Source organism: Pristiophorus japonicus, chromosome 1 (assembly GCF_044704955.1).
Source record: "Pristiophorus japonicus isolate sPriJap1 chromosome 1, sPriJap1.hap1, whole genome shotgun sequence".
Classification (NCBI taxonomy): domain Eukaryota; kingdom Metazoa; phylum Chordata; class Chondrichthyes; family Pristiophoridae; genus Pristiophorus; species Pristiophorus japonicus.
In genome coordinates, this window is record NC_091977.1 from 454,296,035 (window position 1) to 454,316,941 (window position 20,907).

The 20,907-nt window shown below is 42.5% G+C and overlaps 1 protein-coding gene across 6 annotated transcripts in view; it reads left to right on the forward strand.

The window, feature by feature from the left end:
* lrrcc1 (leucine rich repeat and coiled-coil centrosomal protein 1) overlaps positions 1 to 20,907 on the forward strand; it is a 371,497-nt gene that overhangs the window by 152,786 nt on the left and 197,804 nt on the right. For all 6 annotated transcript variants that reach the window (XM_070893371.1, XM_070893397.1, XM_070893406.1 and 3 more), the window contains one exon: positions 15,677 to 15,881. In XM_070893371.1, the coding sequence (XP_070749472.1) occupies positions 15,677 to 15,881 (205 nt within the window). The remainder of the gene's footprint in view (positions 1 to 15,676; positions 15,882 to 20,907) is intronic.

Below are 20,907 nucleotides of genomic sequence, written 5' to 3' on the forward strand. Positions count from 1 at the left end.
TCAAAAAAAAAATCAATTACTTCCCACTTACCGCCCATGTTCCCTCCAGCAGGAAATTCATCAGATATTTACCACCGACAGTAGTCGATACTGTCCGCCCATCGGAGAAGGCCCAAAAACGCAAATTTGATCACTAAGGTCCATTTATTGCCCGTCCTAAATACCATCCTGAAAAGTAAGGTCTTGCCTGATCTTAGCCGATCTTAAGCGGACAGTAGTGGTGTGTCAGGGCAGCACCACCCCCCACCGCCCTCCCCCAAACACCACAGCTTTGTCTGCCCACTGTATGGAACCCTCATGACTGTTACCCTTCATTTTCTAATCGTTAGACACTGTACAAGAGTGGTTACATTCAATAAAAAGCTTTATATAAAATTGTAAAACATTTAAACCTTGGAAAATGTTCACAACTTTCAAAAATGTCGACAGTTTAAAACTTAATAAATTATTTTTAACAATTTATAATGAACACTAATAAAATGTTTAATCAAACAACAACATATAAAACACCAACAAGAACAACATCAACAACATGTACAAAAATGACCAACACCCAACCCTCTAGCCACTCCCACCACCTATCTTCTCTCTTTCCCCCCCCCCCCCACCCCCTTACCGTCACCCCTCCTTTCTTCCCGTTTTGCCTATCCCCACACCGACCCCAACCTCTGTCCCTCCCCGCGTTGGGACCAGAACATTATGCAGCACAGCATCTGGAGCGCTGCTACCATCGTTGGTGGAAAGACAATGGCGGCACCATGATTGGACTCACACGAGCAGTTCGGGATGCGGAAGGCCTGGCTGCTATGGCACGGGGGAGTTGCGCGCCATATCCCGAGACCATCAATTGCCGCGTGGCATTGACTGACTCGGTGTTTCGCTCCACCATGGCAATCAGCCTCGACATAGACTATTCATGTCGGTCTGAAAGTCCTGCGATGTGCCCAGCTATCGTAGCCATGGCCTGGAGGAGCTCTTGACCTATCTCGATGCTCAACCTTGACAGTTCAGCCATGTCCTGTTGGGCGCGCCCATCTTACAGCATTCCCTCTTTGCTGCATCAACCTCCGTGGATGTGGCATAGCGGCTTTAACACTAGGGTGCATTGCTGCACACTGCTTGGTCCCACTTCTTCGGACTCGTTTGCAAAGCCATAAAACTCCAACCCCAATGCAGAGTTATTTGTGCCCACAGGTGCAGACACAAAGGTGAAAACAATTGACTGCTCCTCTTTCCCGCCCCCCCCCCTGCAGTTGAAGTGGCTGAGACAGTGCTCCTTCTTCCTCTTGTTGGTCTCCCTGGGTGGTCGAGGCGGGGGCTATCGCAGAGGTCGAGGCGGGGGGGGGGGGGTGGCGGGGGGTGTCTGAAGGAGCTTGAGGCGAGAAGTCTGGCAGAAGCTCTTTGGGTGCCAGGGGTCGAGGCGGTTGCTACCTTGGTGTCATCTGAATCAGCATCTGCAAGTACAAAACAACATTTCATTGGTTAGCAGCAGGGGAGGGGTCAGGGTGACATGAGTACCGTCACATAGCACAGATTTATTTCAAGGACCGCCACTGCTGCATTGCTACATTTTATATGGCCGACAGACAATACATTAAAATGCATGGCATTACATTACATGACCCCAATATCACAATACATTATATTATTTTGAGATGACATTACATGATCGCAACTTACCATGCTGTGGCAAGGGATCAGCACCACCGTGGGTGGTTGCAAGGTTGTGCCCACCCACCAAGGCTAAGGCACGCTGCTCCAAATCACTTATGTCCAGCACCTTTGGCAGGCCTCCTCCCGTGCTCCGCTGCTCGGAGGCATTGGTTGATAATTTCTTTTGCAGACATTAAAGTAGCAATCTTTAACCGATTTCTACATGCGACACACACACACAGAACCACACAAATAGCCATCAAAATGCTAGTCCTTAGTTTTATGCCCCATTAATCCCATTTAGATTTACATTGTAAATAGTAAGGGAGTGCATCAATAAAATCATTACTCACTCTGGCTGCGGCTATAATGGCCCTGAAATTCCTTTTGGCCTTCCTGCGGGCATTTTAGAGAAAAAATACGCACCTACTTTAAGCTGCTGCCCACGTTCGACTTTCTGATGCTGAAGCCTCTCCTGACTGCCAGTCGCAGCACGTGCACATCGACGCAAGCGCAGGCCTATAGCTGGAGTCACATGGCTCTAGGCAGCCAATCAGGTAAAGTATCATAGTAATAGGAGTTCCGCAGGGTCCTAAACTCCTATTACTATGATTGTGATAGAGCCCGAAACACCCAAAACACAGCCCCAAACACTAATTAAAAAAAATAGAAAATAATTACAATACATTTATTTAAATTAAAGTTATTTATGTCTTAAAAAAAATAATTTTCTGATTTTTTTTTAAAGTTTTTTAAAATAAACTTATTGTTGTGGGGAGGGTTTTTAATAAAATATGTTTTAATAACTTTACTTTTATATGTTTTTGTGTTTTTTTAAAACACTTGTGCCTGTAAAAATAAGCTATGCGCCTGCTTTTTCAGGCGTAAGATTTTTGAGGACATTTGTAAGCCAGAAACTTGACAGATCGGAAATGCCGGTTTCCAGCGCATGCGCATTGCGAGCTGGAAACCGGCATTTCCAATGCCTTCCCGGGTCCGTAGGAACTCCGTACGGACCCGGGGAGGCCGGAATTGTTGGCCCAATGTCATTCCAACTTTTGCAACACTGGTCTCCGTTCCTCACGATTGTCCCCACTGCAGACATGGCCTCCCCAATTTCCTTCCAGATCTGCTGGTACTGGACTGGGGGTGGCTTCCCACGACCATCCCTGGTGAGGTCGCGATACCTTGCCTCCACCGCAGAGACAAGTCCGTCCAGCTCCTCGTCCATAAACCATGGTGCCCTCAGCTTCTGCCCATCTTTGACTTTTATCAGGGTCGTCTTCTCACTCATGATTTTTTTGAAGATCGTTAATAAATCTTGCACAATTATGTTTTTCTTACTTTTCCTGCTTTGTCCATTGTTTTCGGTATTTTATTTTCTCTCTCTCCCTCGCTCACTCTCTCTCTCGCTCTCTCTCTCTCTCTCTCGCTCTCTCTCATCTTCTCACTGTTTTCTGTGTCTTTCGAAGTCACTGTCCCTCGCATGCGCAGCCGACCCCAATCGCACCAAAAACGATGTCAAAATCAAAATAAAATCGTGCATGCGCACAACTCGGCTTCCGATCTTTGCCGAGTCTAATGGCTTGCACCATCTGCCGACGCTCGCTACACGCCGCTCCCGCTGCTGGCCGGTACATTTTCATGACAGTCCTGCTGGAGGATCGCAGCGGCAGCGGGCGGTGAAAAACCACAGACCGCCCGAATAGCGGCGAGAATCAGGCGGCAGCGGGAGATCATCAATTTCAGGCCCACAGATTTTGAATACATTTTGCTTATAAATAGATTTATATGTTAACTAGCCATCATAATCTAGATTATATATTAAAAATACTGAGTTGGTCACAATGCTTTGTTTGAAGATGCATTTAACTTCCGATGTCAGGCTCTGTCTATAGCGAATAATCCATTTTAAGTAAGTGTCAACATTTGGATGCAGAACCTGTAATTCCTATTGATATTGCTGTGATAGGCCTTAACGGTGTTATAACAGTCACAGATATTGATTTAAAAAGCAGTAGTGACACAATGGTCCTGAAATCCCTGTCCTTTGCTTCCCACGGGCACTCGCCAAAAAATGGCTAAAACGATCCGCATCTACCTTTTCCTGCTGTGCCCACCAGAGATCCCGGTCCTGAGGCCTCCTCTCCCTGTGCATCGGAGCACGTGCACGTCTGAGCAGACATAGAGCTGGACTGGAAAAACATGGCACTGGGCAGCCAATCCAGGTAAAGTATTTTCTCATTCATAATAATGGGAACTCCGTAAGTAGGTGTTCTCATTATTATGATTAAGAAACGCCACCCCCAATACCAAAATACCAATAAAAAATGGGGGGAAAAATCACATCCTTAACATTAATTAAATTAAAGTTAATAAATACCTTAAAAAAATATATAGATGTTTCCCATTTTTTTTAAGTTTTAAAATTATGGTTTAAAATAAACTTACCTGAGTGGGCAGGGTTTTTAACATTAAAATGTGTTTTTTATTTTTATATGTTTTAAAACTCTTACACTAGTAAAAGTTTTTGCACCTTTTACCAGGCGCAAGAGTTTTCAGGAGATTCGCTGGGCAAGAGATGGGCAAATACCGCAATCTTGCCCATGCATATGTCCTGGCTGTGGGGATACGGAGCTTGACAGATCAGAAAACCGGCTTTTGTGATGCCTTCCCGAGTCCATACACACTCCGTATGGACCCGGGAGGCTGGGATTTCAGCGCCTATATGGGAGTTATAATTTTGGATTAATTCCACACCAAAGCAACAGGGTGGCTTTGCAACATTATTGGAACTAAAACCTTACTGAATTAGAATTGGAAAAGTTTAAAACTGTTTTGTGAGTGCTAAAAATGTTATGAATCAAAATAAATTTTAGTATAAGGTATCTTGTATCAAACCCACTTAAGCTTTTGCCGAATGATAAGTTCACTCTTGTGACTCTGCCATAAGGCCTAAAGATCCTTTCTCCCTTCATTCTTCTCTGTTGCCCTGCTAATGAGTTGCGTCTGACTGTATTTATAATTCTCTACAACACATGCTAAGTGGTAAAGCATGTAGCATATCCTTCGAATGTCAGTAATTTTGCTAGTCAACGAAAGTGAGTGTCGATCATGACCCACGCTTTTCGGTCGCCGCACACTACCACACCACCCTTTATCCCAGGACAGAATTTGCCAGGGCAGCGACAGCCACTCCCCTCCCCCCAATTTGAATTGTTTGTCAGACATGTTGGTAATATTGGGCTCAATTTTCCATAGCCGATTTTCTAGCGTACCTACCCGAGTTGCGCCACTTCATTACGTCAGGAGATGCTCCAGAAAAAAAGCTTTGTACTTTCGCCGTTGTTTGGCCTCTACTCTGCAGCCGCATAGTGTGGCCAATCGCCTCAGGGAGTGGAGCCTGCGTTCTGCGCTGGAAAAATGTGCCGGGATGTCTGCGTATGCGCGGTGGAAAAAAGTGACATTCCTGACGTCTCTGAGCCCACACCAGAGGGTTACAATGGCTTAAGCCCACAAGAGGAAGGTACTTATTTATTTAATAATATTTATTCTTGCATTGAGAACCCCTCAGCCTCTCCATTGACGCCGCCCCTGTTGCTCCCGATGCCGGTCAGTTCGCTCGCTCTCTCTCACCCCCCCACAGCCTCTCCGTCGACTTGTTGCCGCTGTGGCCCCCTTGGCCGGCCAGTTCGCTCCCTCCCGCCCCTAGTCCAGGCCGGGTGGCCTCGCGGAGCGTTCTCCTGATCCTAGCCCAGGCTGAGTGGCCTCCCGGAGCATTCTCCCACCCCTAGCCCAGACCGAGATTTATTTAACATTGCTAAGGCTTGGTTGGTTTATATAATGCATGTTGGTTTAGTTTGTAGAGTGCTACATAGTTTTACAGTTCCTTTTTTTTCCAACTTGGGCCCTGATGTCTCATTTGAACTGGAATCCCGACCTTTTGAGGAGGCTCTTGCATATGTTTTTCCCTACACGTTTTCCTTGCTGTATAATCCCATGGTTTCCCTTTATGTGGTGGACTGTTCAATCGCGTTCTTTTTGTAGTTATGTTGTAGCCTCCTGCCCCTAGCCCTGGCCGAAGGGCTTGCCGTTGCTTTCTCCCGCCCCTAGCCCAGGCCAAGTGGTCTCCTCCCTCCCGATCAAAGCCTTCACCCCACCCCCTCTCCCAACCCTCATCTCTCTCTTCCTCCCCCACCTCTCTCACCGTTCCTGCTGCTGTTGTCCAGGCACCTGCTGCACTTACTTGTGCCGATTTCCTTACCTGCGCCGATTTCTTTAACTCTCTGCAAGGGTTTTCTCGAGAGGTCACATACGCTGGCTAAGTAGAAATGGACTAACTTAGCTGGTCAAAGTTATCTAAATTGCCAGAATTGGCGTAGGTGGCTAGTAATGCCCCCTTTTGAGCAAAAAAAAACGTACCTAAAAAATACGTAACTAAGTCAGTTACGCTGGTGCAGATTGATTGGGGAAACTGGAGGTTTTTAAGTTAGGCCAGAAAAAGCAGCCTACTCTAAAACGGAGCAGATTCTGGGGAAAATTGAGCCCATAGCTGCCCCATCTGTTGTAATGGCACCTCCATCCAACGATGTTCTCGGCTCGAACCCATTTTTCAAATGAAAACTTTTCTACTCTTTTTACAAGTACTAATTCAATTTTATATTTGAATGTTTCAACTGAGTCAGTAAATACTAAGTAAATGGCAATCTATTCTTCAAGTTCATAACTCTTGAGTATGCAAAAGTTGATCATTAAATTACATTTATGATTTTGTTAGCTTATAATTTTGTTACGTTTTTTAAATTCCGTCTCTCTACATCTCTTTCCTCTTTTAAGACGCTCCTTAAAACCTATCTCTTTGACCAAGCTTTAGGTCATCTACCCTAATTTCTCTCTATGTGGCTCGGTGTCAATTGTTTTATAAGAACATAAGAACATCAGAAATAGGAGTAGGCCGTACAGCCCCTCGAGCCTGCTCCGCCATTCAATAAGATCATGGCTGATCTGATCATAGGCTCAGGTCCACTTCCCTGCCCGCTCCCCATAACTCCTTATTCCCTTATCGGTTAAGAAACTCAATCTCTGTCTTTAATATATTCAATGACCCAGCTTCCACAGCTCTGAGGCAGCAAATTCCACAGATTTACAACCCTCAGAGAAGAAATTCCTCTTCATCTCAGTTTTGAATGGGCGGCCCCTTATTCTAAGATTATGCCCCCTAGTTTTAGTCTCCCCTATCAGTGGAAACATCTTCTCTGCATCTACCTTGTCAAGCCCCCTTATAATCTTAGACGTTTCGATAAAATCACCTCTCATTCTTCTAAACTCCAATGAGTAGAGGCCCAACCTACTCAACCTTTCCTCATAAGTCAACCCCCTCATCTCCGGAATCAACCTAGTGAACCTTCTCTGAACAGTCTTCAATGCAAGTATACCCTTCCTTAAATACGGAGACCAAAACTGTACACAGTACTCTGTGTCTCCTCACCAATACCCTGTACAGTTGTAGCAGGACTTCTCTGCTTTTATACTCTATCCCCCTTGCAATAAAGGCCATCATTCCATTTGCCTTCCTGATTACTTGCTGTACCTGCACACTAACATTGTGTTTCATGCACAAGGACTCACAGGTCCCTCTGTACTGCAACCCTTGCAATTTTTCTCCATTTAAATTATAATTTGCTTTTCTATTTTTTTTCTGCCAAAGTGGATAACCTCACATTTTCCCACATTATACTCCATCTGCCAATTTTTTGCCCACTCACTTAGCCTTTCTATATTCCTTTGCAGATTTTTTGTGTTCTCCTCACAATTTGCTTTTCCACCCATCTTTGTATCATCAGCAAACTTGGCTACATTACACTCGGTCCCTTAAGTCATTAATATAGATTGTAAATAGTTGAGGCCCCAGTGCCGATCCCTGCGGCACCCCACTAGTTACTGTTTACCAACCAGAAAATGACCCTTTTACTTCGACTCTCTGTTTTCTGTTAGTTAGCCAATCCTCTATCCATGCTAATATATTATCTCCAACCCCGTGAACTTTCACCTTGTGCAGTAACCTTTTATATGGCACCTTATCGAATCCTTTCTGGAAATCCAAATACACCACAACCACTGGTTCCCCCTATCCACCCTGCTAGTTACATCCTCAAAGAACTCCAGAAAATTTGTCAAACATGATTTCCCTTTTATTATTAATTAATGTTCTACCATCTCCTTTATCGCAAGAAACTTCAATTCTCAAAAGGCAAAATATATAAACCTCCATCCATTCTGTGAAATTCTCAAATAGTTTCAGTACGTTCGTTCAGTATTACCTGACATTTCTAAACTTAGCTTTGAATTGTTTCCTTTCCGTTTGTTTCGTGTAAGTCACCACCACGATTGAAAAAATGCATAGTAGAAGACGAGGTAAATAAATTGCATTCTTTAGTTTTTATCTTCTAGTAGTGATGTCAAGCCAACAGGCCTATTGATCGCAAGATCATCCTTCTGAACCTTTTTTTAACTTGGATTTTTAGCTATTTTTAGATTTTTCTGATGCTATGCCAGTATTTAATAAGCTGCGAACATTTTCCAGCACAGCTCAACTCCTCACACTTGTATCTGCATTTCTTTAAATAATTTCAATATGATTGATTTTTTGCTTAATCATTTCCTTCCATAAACCTGAATGTGCCTTCAGCATTTCTTTCAACCTGAAAGCATACTGCTATTTTTAGCACTGAAAAAAAAAGCATTTTAAAATTTCTATCCTATTGCATTAAAATCCCATAATTTGTTTCTCTTTAAAAAGCCCCTTTTTTTTATTTTATTCTTTTGCTCCTTTGGTATGCCCATTTCTCTTTCCCTGGTATTTTAATAATGCTATTCAGCTTGTTATTCAGAATAGAATGAGTAATAAAATGGCACGACTGATCAATTGTAATCCTTTCAATGCAGTGAAACACTTTGGCGTTGATATTAATGGTGAGACTGGGTGGGACTTTACTCACCTGGTACCATTATCTATCAAATCGTAGCAGAGAATCACCTGCAATGGCTTGACTTCCCGCTCCCGCATCGTTACTTCTGGTGTCCCCCAAGGATTTATCCTTGACACCCTCCTATTTTTCATATACATGCTGTGCCTCGGCGACATCATCCGAAAACACAGCATCAGTTTCCACATGTATGCTGGCGATACCCAGCTTTACCTCACCATCACTTCTCTTGAACCCTCCACTGTCTCTAAATAGTCAGACTGCTTGATTGACATCCAGTACATTGGCTCCTGGTTAAGCAACGACTCGATTTAAAAATTCTCATCCTTGTTTTGAAATCCCTCAATGGCCTCGCCCCTCCCTATCTCTGTAATTTCCTCCAGCGCTACAACCCCGTGAGATATCTGCACTCCTCTAATTCTGGGCTCTTGTGCATACCTGATTTTAATCACTCAACCATTGGTGGCCATGCTTTCAGCTGCCTCGGCCTTAAGCTCTGGAATTATCTCCTGAAACCTCTCTACCTCTCTTGCCTCCTCATCTGCTCTAATTAAATATTAGGAAGACCAAAACCATTGTCTTCAGTCCCCGTCACAAACTCAGTTCCCTAGCCACAGACTCCATCCCTCTCCCTAGCATCTGTCTGAGACTGAACCAGACTGTTCTCAACCTTGATGTCATATTTGACTGAAATGAGCTTCCGACCACCATGACCGCCTATTTCCTCCTCCGTAACATCACCAGTCTCCGTCCTTGCCTCAGCTCATCTGCTGCTGAAACCCTCATCCATGCCTTTGTTTACTCTAGACTTGACTATTCCAACGCACTCCTGGCTGGCGCCTCATGTCTGTCCTATGTAAACTTGAGATCATACAAAACTCAGCTGCCTGTGTTATAACTCCCACCAAGTCCCATTCACCCATCACCCCTGTGCTTGCTGACCTACATTGGCTCCTGGTTAAGCAACGACTCGATTTAAAAATTCTCATCCTTGTTTTGAAATCCCTCAATGGCCTCGCCCCTCCCTATCTCTGTAATTTCCTCCAGCGCTACAACCCCGTGAGATATCTGCACTCCTCTAATTCTGGACTCTTGTGCATACCTGATTTTAATCACTCAACCATTGGTGGCCATGCTTTCAGCTGCCTCGGCCTTAAGCTCTGGAATTATCTCCCGAAACCTCTCTACCTCTCTTGCCTCCTCATCTGCTCTAATTTCTCCTGAATGGCTCGGTATCAAATTTTGTTTATGACACTCCTCTGAAGCTCCTTGGGAAGTTTTACTACGTTAAAGGTGCTATATAAATACAGGTTGTTGTTATGGTTGAGATATACCGAGAGTGGGGTCGGTGGCCCAGTTCAGCGCACCTGTCAGTGTTTTTTTTAACTCAGCCACCTGATTATAATTTTATTTCTCGATGTTCCATCCAATCCACGGCAGCATGTATGATGAGGATCCGCATTATACAATCACAACTCTAGTATTTAAAGGGTCAAGTTGGAGGATTTGGAGTTCGGACAAAGAGAAGTTTCAGAATGGATCTGAGACGTTCAAAAGCTGAGACCTGGTTCACTAATTCCTCCCTTGATGTGCTTCTGGGGACTGTGAGAAGCCGGAGGGACATACTATTCCCCAGCAGTGGGATGAGGAAACATATGGCAGAAACAAAGAAAGGCATGCTTGGAGGTTGCCCAGGAATTGAGTAGCAAGAGCTTAGTGCCATGCTCCTGGATGCAGTGCAAAAAGCGGTTTAATGACCTAACCAGGTCAAGAAAGGTGAGTACAGTTACACATTCACCTACAAGTTGCTATGTGCATCACCCCAACCCCTCACTCTGCCTTCTCAAGCCTACTCTATCACTTCACTCCTCACATCCACTTACCATGGAGGTGCATCCATCCTTCTCTGTCTATACACTTCCTTACATCCCCATCTGTCCATGCGCCACTGCCACTCACCCACATCTTTATACAATGTTATTCGTCGCCCCGAAACTCACCCTCACCAAATGTACTACAATCATCGGGTGAACACATGCCATAGAGCACAGAACATGAGGGAGAGAACTGAAGGTGGTCCTCCAAACATCTCGCAACTTATGAGCACAGAGAAGGAGACACTGGAAATCAGTGGCCATTTCAGCTTCATTGACCATCAGAGATGGGGAGGCGGGGAGATCCCAGCAATTAAGTTTTAACGACCCATATATCCTACAATATTCAGTCATGTTGACTTGATTTCACCTTCAGAATGATAACTTGCAACATATTCTTACCTTGCCAGGACTAATTTCATGGCCCGGATTTTGCGGTCAGTATGACAGCGTATTCTCAGATTAAGCCATCATACTGCCTTTGAAATGGGCATGCGCTAAATCCCAAACTTGTGATCTGTCAAATTCCGACTTTCCGGTGGGAAGAGTGGCCGTTGCATGTGCTGGTGACATGGCTCCACAGGTGCAACCTAAGTGAACCTTGCATTAATGTACGTGTCAGCTGTGGCTCAGTGGTTAGCGTGTTATCCCTGGTGTCCTGGCCAATATTTATCCCTCAATCAACATAACATTAAAAACAGATTATCTGGTCATTAACACATTGCTGTTAGTGGGAGTTTGCTGTGCACAAGTTGACTGCCACGTTTCCCACATTACAATAGTGACTGCACTCCAAAAGTACTCTTGAGTTGCCTCTGAGTCAGAAGGTTGTGGGTTCAATTCCCACTCAGGGGCATGAGCACACAAATCTAGGCTGACACTCCAGTGCAGTGCTGAGGGAGTGCTACACTGTCAGAGGTGCCGTCTTTCAGATGAGATGTTAAACCGAGGCCCCGTCTGCCCTCTCGGGTGGACATAAAAGATCCCATGGCACTATTTCGAAGACGAGCAGGGAAGTTATCCCCGGTGTCCTGGCCAATATTTATCCCTCAATCAGCATAACAAAAACAGATTATCTGGTCATTATCACATTGCAGTTAGTAGGAGTTTGCTGTGCACAAGTTGGCTGCTGCGTTTCCCACATTACAATCGTGACTACACTAAAAAAAAGTACTTCATTGGCTGTATAGCGCTTTGAGACATCCAGTGGTTGTGAAAGGCGCTCTTTAATAAAGGCATCCCTGGCAGCAGTGTGAGCAGCTGGGTATGCATTACCCTCATTACCTTCCTCCTCCCCCTCCAAATCTTCCGATGAGGATTTAAGCTCCACATCTTGTTCCTTCTGCCGCCAGCCTCTCTGCTGCTGCCCTCTCTGATATCCAGCTACAAGTCTCTGAATAGCAGGCTGGTGCTGGTGGTGGTCATATTGGTCCTTGTCCAAGGTCCAATCTAAGGCAGCTGTAGTGCCACCCATCCTGATGTGATTGAGAAAACCTCCAAAGCGTAGAAAGTAATTGCTCAGCAAAAGTACTGTGAACTAACCCTTTCCCACAAGCAGGTGAGAAAGCAGTTGTGAGTATTGAGTATTTATGGCAGTATTTCCTTGAGTTTGATTCAGCTCCCTTAATTGCCGCAGTGCTCTCACCTTGCCTTCACTGGCGTCTTGTAAATATCACTCTGAGCAATTGACATATCTTAATTGGCAACACACCTCTCCCGAGGGATTGGGCGTACACAGCCTAATGCGCTAGATTGAAATGCGGAACTCGGCGGTTTGGCGGATTTCAACCCACATCCATACACACGTGCTCCACCATGCTAAAATTCCGCTCTTTATTTCCCAATTAAAATGAGAAACTTGAGTGACCTGCATGAGAAATGCTAAGTTCTCTTAGTTTTGCAAGATGTGCTCCCTATTGGCATCAGCAGAATGCAGCTGTGTATGTATATTTGGCAGTGACCTTTAAATATGCTTTAAAAAAAAATATACATAATTTGAATAATTGACAGTTCAAAGTGATGTAGCAATATTAGTTGTTCACAAAAACTTAAAATATTTGTGATGTCACGAAAGCGGTGTTATCAATTTGTAGGTTACAATTTGTAGCTTTTACTGTGGTCGTTATAAGCAATTGTATAAGTCTGAAATGTTACAACATTTGAAAATAGAGTTTGTTCATTTTTATGGGTAATACAGGGTTTTAGAGATAAAATATTTGTTAATTAGAATACATGGAAAATAACCCGGTTGTATTTGAATAGTGTATATTACAAGCTATTAATTGTGAAATGGTAAAGATTTCAGTGCAAAGACTGTTTGCTGAATTGCAAATTTGACCTTGGTAAAGTTGTTTCGTATTTGCAGGAATTATAAATCTGGACATGTTCACTGCATTTTACTATGATGTTTACAAATTGTACATAATAAAAATAACAATTAATCTGTCTGATGGATTGATACTATATTACTTCGTGTTTGTTGGAGCAACTTGCTGAATATTTACAGTGCACTATTTTTATGTTAAAGGCAAAATTATATTTATGTTTATATTATACATCTCTAGGTTTTTTTGATGAATGATGCATTGTGTTTTACACATTGCATTTCAATTCATAGAGGCATAAGCTTTGTGTACAGTACCTGTATATATAAACTTCCATTCGCATATACAACAGACTTTCGAAGATAATTTGTACTATAAAATCTGCAAAGGTCACAAAGCTTTTATGTATTCACATAAATCTACTCTATGATTGTAGTCTTTTAGAGGGATGTTGTAAATGGAATAATGAGCTGATTTAGGGAATGAATGAAAGAGAGACTGCAGCTGTTAAATTTTGTAAAAAATCTTTTATGTAAAAAAAGGTAAGATCACTAGTCATTGTCAATTCCCAAATATAATTTGCGAATAATTCCACCCTTTATAAACTTAAACGCATCCAAAACTCTGGCGCCCATGTCCTGACTCGCACCAAGTTCCGTTCACCCATCACCCCTATGCTCGGTGACCTACATTGGCTCCCAGTTGAGCCTCGATTTTAAAATTCTCATCCTTATTTTCAAATACCAAATGGCCTCACTCCTCCCTATTTCCGTAACCTCCTCTAGTCCTACAACCCTCCGAGATATCTATGCTCCTCCATTTCCTGCTGTCTTGCATTTTATTCGTTCTGTGATTGGCAGCTGTGCCTACATCTGCCAAGGCCCTAAACTCTGGAATTCCCTTCCTAAACCTCTCTGCCTCTCTACCACTCCCTCCTTTAAAATGCTCCTTAAAACCTACGTCTTTGACCAAGCATTGGGTCATCTGCTCTAATATCTCCATATGTGACTCAGTATCAAATTTCGTTTCATGACGCTCCTGTGAAGCGCCTTGAGATATTTTACTCTGTTAAAGGCGCTATACAAATACAAGTTGTTGTTCAATATTTCAATACTTAAATATTTCACGTAACAGTGTTATGTATGCCATTATTTTCAGTCAGTACAGAAAAAAGTAGTTGTTAAAATTATAAACATTGTGGCAAATAGCTGCCATATATCTTCCAAGTTTACGTTCATAATATGCTCACCACACCCCACTTTGTACCCCAAACTAGATACATTTTACTATCCATATATAATACAGCATTCCACCAAACCCACACACGCACATTTATAATATTTTTTATGGGGACATGGCATTTATTTTAATTAACATTGTCATGCAGCACAGAAAATACATTGCAGAATAACCTGCAACCGAATGGCAGAACAGTATCTCCTGTAAAACCTAATTTCTGTTATTCATCAGCTATCTGGTAGGTTTTCTTGTTCAGACAAATCTGTGTATGGATTAAAAAATAGCAGAAGCGAACCAGCTTAATGCGATTCATTGGCGGTATCCCCATGTGCTGGCACGGGCAAAACAGTAATTCTCAAGTGTTCTCGTTAGTTGCTGCCCCTATGATTTAGTGCTTTCTTCTAATCCACTTGGCTTTGGATCAGAGGAATCCTGACAGTTCATCAGACATTTTATTTCGTTTTGTAGATCTAATTCCAAGCATTCATAATGAGCTTATCTGGCTTTGTTGTTTTCTTCATTGATACAAACAGTGTCATATTTGGTTCCAAAGAAAGTGCTGTTTGAAGGAGATATCAGCTTATCTGGAAGATGATGAATTTTAAATGTTTGTGTTCTTAAATCGTTGAATACCCAGTAGTATTTATTTTAACAAGTACTGCTCGGAATTCGTGAATTATTTTTGTAATGTAACTTTCATTTTGACTGTGCCTTGTCACCAAATCACCAAATTCTGTTTTATGATGCATTTGGGGGACAGAGTTATGATGAATAATTTCCTCTAGCTGTTAAATATTTATTTTAGGATAACCATTTAATTATGCTTTTTATTTTTTTGTTGGTGATCGTAATGAAATTGCAAAGTATGAGTTTGAATGAATGCATTAGGAACAGTTCAGATTTTTAATATACCAATATTGGAATTCTTCACTTGAAATGGGATATAAGCAGTTAAATTAATTTTGTTAACTTGAAACTTGAAACAATTTTGAAGATTTTGTTAGTTAGGTCAGTCGTATTACTTCCAAAATAGTTTTGTACTCTTCAGAGCTCACAAAGATAAGTTAAATTAAGTAACTTCCAATTCATCTAGTATTCTGTTAACACAACACAGCATTATTTAATTATTGATTAACAAAGACTCAGTTGTTTGAAAATACCTTATCGCCCCGATTATGCAACTGTGTACATTATTCAAAAAATAAGTTCTGAATGATATTAAAATCCTTAACATTTCTGTATATGCTTGTTCTCTTTTTTGGGGGGGAATATCACAGAAGAATTTCTGAGGAAACGTAGCTGACCTCAGTTAGAGGAGATAAACTAATTTTGTTTAATGTGTGCAAGAGCTGATTGCTAATTTCTGGTGGAATGCTTTTAATATATCATGAATATTACATGTATAAATATATATTTGTCGAAGTGTGAGTGTTATTTAATCAGCATACTTCTATATAATGATGTATAATACTATTACTTTGGTCAATGCACTCCAGTTCTGTAATATTGGAACATGCAATCTTAACGTTTGTTTGAGATTAATGTAGTCAGTTATTTTCTTGATTTACAATTCAGATTTCTGTTTTTTTAATATTTCCAGGTTAAAAGAGCTACTTATGAAAGAGAAGAAAGGTAGAAGCCAATTACAAACTTACGTTGTAGAGTTAAAAGAGAAAATAGCGGTTCTTACAGAGGAGTTAAGAAAGTTAAAGAGTACGGAGGAAGATCAACGCAAAGTTCTGCGATCTCTTGAAGAAACAATTTTGAAGACCGAGTCACAAAGACTGCAGCACCAGGCTGTGGAGGTATTTCTACACTATTGAATATATAGCTGTGATTTGTAAAAGCAATTTATTAATGTTACATTAGAGTGTCCATATTAGAGTCACCTGAAGCGTAAATGGTGCAGTTCATCACAAAACTAGCCTTTCATCTCAGAATCTGATGGATCTCCCATGGAATTGGTCAGGTGAGTTCAAGGAAATGCTGGTTTCTTTGGCTGTATAGTCAAATTTTAACTCATCTTTTTTAAAGCCCAAGATCCACAGCAAGATGGTTTGCAAGCTATCGGTTGAGGGATACGGAGGGTTGAGGAGTTAAGATTCCAACCAACATGTCCCCTGGCCCAGATGCGTTGACCTTCCAGAGGAAAGTGTGGCAGTGACAGGGGGTACCAGAGAGGCATTGGTGGCTCACGTGTTCTGACAATAATAATCCTCCCGTGCCTCATTCCACCCCGGCCTGCCAACATTACACTGGTTGAATGGAGCTGTATCAGAAGTCTGGAACAATTATGCTATAGACTGATCCCTATGGAGCTGTGAACACACCGAACGACAGGCAAGATTGTAACATAGAAACATAGACATAGAAACATAGAAAATAGGTGCAGGAGTAGGCCATTCGGCCCTTCTAGCCTGCACCGCCATTCAATGAGTTCATGGCTGAACATTCAACTTCAGTACCCCATTCCTGCTTTCTCGCCATACCCCTTGATCCCCCTAGCAGTAAGGACCTCATCTAACTCCTTTTTGAATATATTTAGTGAATTGGCCTCAACAACTTTCTGTGGTAGAGAATTCCACAGGTTCACCACTCTCTGGGTGAAGAAGTTCCTCCGCATCTCGGTCCTAAATGGCTTACCCCTTATCCTTAGACTGTGACCCCTGGTTCTGGACTTCCCCAACATTGGGAACATTCTTCCTGCATCTAACCTGTCTAACCCCGTCAGAATTTTATATGTTTCTATGAGGTCCCCTCTCATTCTTCTGAACTCCAGTGAATACAAGCCCAGTTGATCCAGTCTTTCTTGATAGGTCAGTCCCGCCATCCCGGGAATCAGTCTGGTGAACCTTCGCTGCACTCCCTCAATAGCAAGACTGTCCTTCCTCAGGTTAGGAGACCAAAACTGTAACAAACAACCTAACTTTTATTCAGGAGAACAGTGAAATGTAACAGTCAGCAAACAATGTCAGTGTAAAAGCAGATGACAACACAGGAGCAGTAAACCTTTATCCATGACTAACAACATTTGGGAAACATTTATCCAACAAGATGTAACGGCTCAAAAATGAACTGTTTTAACTCTGGAAGACAATGGCAAGGTCAAGCCCCTCTACATACAGCAGCATTTTTGGGCAGCAATGCAGCTGGTGTAACAAGGAAAGTGGCTGGGACTAAAAGGCCAGTAATGATAATACCAGTAATGCCAACTCTTGCGTTTTCTAATGAAAACTCACCTCAGTTCGCGATCTCGCGATTCCACTCGGATAAATCACAATTCGTTTTCTTGTTCGGCATGTCCTTCTGTGATTGACTGCTGGGGACACGTTAGATTGGGTCAGGGATTCTCAAGGGTGGGGGGGCGTCCATGACCCCCTCTTGGTCCATGAGAAGATTTCAGGGGTCCCCGAGTTGGTTTGTCCCATAGCTCCTGTCTCGCATTGGTGTTGCATCAGTAGTCTCCCCCACTGCTTCCCTGTGTGACTGGAATCATCTGAGATACACCATTGCAACGCATTCGGCTGTTGGAAGGTTATACTGCAGTGTTTGAGTCACTGGCTGCTTCGTGATTTATCTGATCTCAGTAAGTAATTTTTTTGATTAATGAGAACCAATTGCACTCCCCTTTTTAAAATAATATATATATAAAACTGAAAGGGAAAAAAAATCTGCATTTGTGAGCCAATAACGTGTTTATTTTAAAAAGAAGAAATTTGATTGAAGGTTCCTGTTGTGGTAAAAAGAAGACTTCTCTTCTTCAAGGTGGACTCCCTGAAATAAGGAGTCGACACCCGCCCGTATAGCGACCACGGAATCACTCAGACGAAACCTTGGTTCAACCGATCTTTATTCAAGCATATGCAGGGGAAGAGTTCAGGAATGAACCTTCAAAGTACAAGGGTTCTACATGTACAGTTATATAGTTTTCGAGGTGTGCGACCCTCTTACAAAACCGCCTGTGACCACCGGTTGGCCTACAGCTTATCAGCGGAGCTTCATTGATTCGTTGACCCTTATCAGTCTGGCTGCTGAGTGGTTTCTCAACCTCTCCATCTCCCATAGCCTCTCAGCCTTCTGGAATGTGTTCTACAGTGTTAACCTTGCCTTGGTTTCCCATGGCTAGTTCTGCACCTGGTTTCCCATGGCTAGTTCTGCACCTGGTTTCTTGTCAGACAAAACTATCCCTTTCCCATGAGCTCAGCAAAGTATTCCTTTCCCATGAGTTAAATGTTGCTACAATAGTATTATCCTATCTATGTTTCCAGACAGCTTACTCTCTACTGTCCTTAGGGATTTATTAGTAGGTGTTGTCAACTCTGCCCTTCGTTCCCTTAAATGTACTGAATATGTAAAGTTTTAATTTTATGTTATACGGCCATTTTCTATCATTTATAAGTGAGTTTTACATACAATCTTTCAATCGGCGATATATTACCATCCCTTACTTGAGGTGGAGGAACTCCCGACTCCTCACAACCTCCTAATACTGATAAGCCCTTGTAATCTGAACCATCTCACGTGTCAGATCAATTCACTACCTTCAGTGCCCACTTTGGTGACCAACTGTCTGTCCACTTTATACTTTACCCCCTTATAGTTCCTGATGATACATTTCAGGCCGCTCCAACCACTATCCCACTAGTAATCTAGTATTATCCCACTATCAACTGAACTGGTGGCATGTGGTAGGAGCGAGTGTAAAACAAAGAATTAGGAAATCTGCTTTGAAGATCCCACGGCAAATATTATGTCACTTGTTACTTTTCTCATTTACTTGTTTCTTTTTGATCGATTTTGGACGTAATCTGCGAGTTAAAAATCGCATTGAGTGACTCGTGTTGCCTGAGCTTTGGTCTATCCTGTTGAATTTAAAACTCAACTTGGGCCTTTTGTGTATGCAATCCCTTCAGTGAAATCAACGAGCGACCAGACTGGAAAAGAAAATGAGGTTTAGTGTCTGCAGTAATGCCAGAGATAAGCTTGGTTCCATGGTCCCAGCCCGTCCTGTCCTCATGGCAACCCCTTCTCTACCTGCTGATTGGATGATTCTGCGCAAGCTCCCTTCCCGTTGGCTCATTTCAAAAACAACCTTCCGCTTAGCTGTGGAACCAAGAAGTTGTAAATTCAATTACAGGCCTATGCTGGTCAAGCTTCAGTAGAAACAGGCCGCAGAGGGGTGCCACCATTGAGCTCAAATCAACACGAGCATAATCCAATGCTTGAGGCTAAAATAAGGAGAACATATATTGTTAACACACACAAATTAACAAAGTGTCTTATTTAGATGGCTGAAAGTATTTATTGCCTTAGATACTCTGGAATTCCTTTCTCTCTTAAAAATGGAAGAAATTTGACTGAATTCCCTCCATAATGGGAATGGGCACTGGAGATAAAGGGGAACCAGTGGATGTGGTGTATTTGGACTTCCAGAAGGCATTTGACAACATAAAAGGTTACTGCACAAGATAAAAATTCATGGGGTTGGGGGTAATATATTAGCATGGATAGAGGATTGGCTAACTAACAAAAAACAGAGAGTAGGGATAAATGGTTAATTCTCTGGTTGGCAACCAGTAACTAGTGGGGTGCCGCAGGGATCAGTGCTGGGACCCCAACTATTTACAATCTATATTAACGACTTGGAGGAAGGGACTGAGTGTAACGTAACCAAGTTTGCTGACGATACAAAGATAGGAGGAAAAGCAATGTGTGAGGAAAACACACAAAATCTGTAAAAGAACATAGACAGGCTAAGTGAGTGTGCAAAAAATTGGCAGATGGAGTATAATGTTGGAAAGTGTGAGGTCATGCACTTTGGCAGGAAAAATCAAAGAGCAAGTTATTATTTAAATGGAGAAAGGTTGCAAAGTGCTGCAGTACAGCGGAACCTGGGGGTACTTGTGCATGAAACGCAAAAGGTTAGTATGCAGGTACAGCAATTGATTAGGAAGGCCAATGGAATCTTAGCCTCTTTTGCAAAGGGGATGGAGTATAAAAGTAGGGAAGTCTTGCTCCAGTTGTACAGGGTATTGGTGAGGCCACACCTGGAACACTGCGTGCAGTTTTAGTTTCCATATTTACAAAAGGATATACTTGCTTTGGAGGCAGTTCAGAGAAGTTTCACTGGGTTGATTCCAGAGATGAGAGGGTTGATTTATGAGGAAAGGTTGAGTAGGTTGGGCCTCTACTCATTGGAGTTCAGAAGAATGAGAGGTGATCTTATCGAAACGTATAAGATTATGAGGGGGCTTGACAAGGTGGATGCAGAGAAGATGTTTCCACTGATGGGGGAGACCAGAACTAGGGGGCATAAGCTTAGAATAAGGGGCTGTCCATTTAAAACTGAGATGAGGAGAAATTTGTTCTCAGAGGGTAGTAAATCTGTGGATTTCACTGCCTCAGAGAGCTATGGAAGCTGAGACAGTGAATAAATTTAAGATAGAAATAGACAGTTTCTTAAACGATAAGGCAATAAGGGGTTATGGAGAGCAGGCAGTAAAGTGGACCTGGGTCCATGATCAGATCAACCATGATTGTATTGAATGGCGGAGCAGGCTCGAGGGGCCATATGGCCTGCTCCTGCTCCTATTTCTTATGTTCTTAAAAAAACAGAAATTTGCAATTTCGTAGCAACAGATTCCACACGCATTTGTGCAATGGTTTGCAATTAAACACTCGATCAGCTCGCAAGTAGCCTTATTTAACTTCAAAAGTCATTGAGATGAAAATTTTAATGTTTTCAATATTTTTATCCCAGTCCAAGTGGGATCATTAAAATTTGATGGCAAAACCCTCCACCATGTTGGTGTGCAAAGTACAGGAAAACGT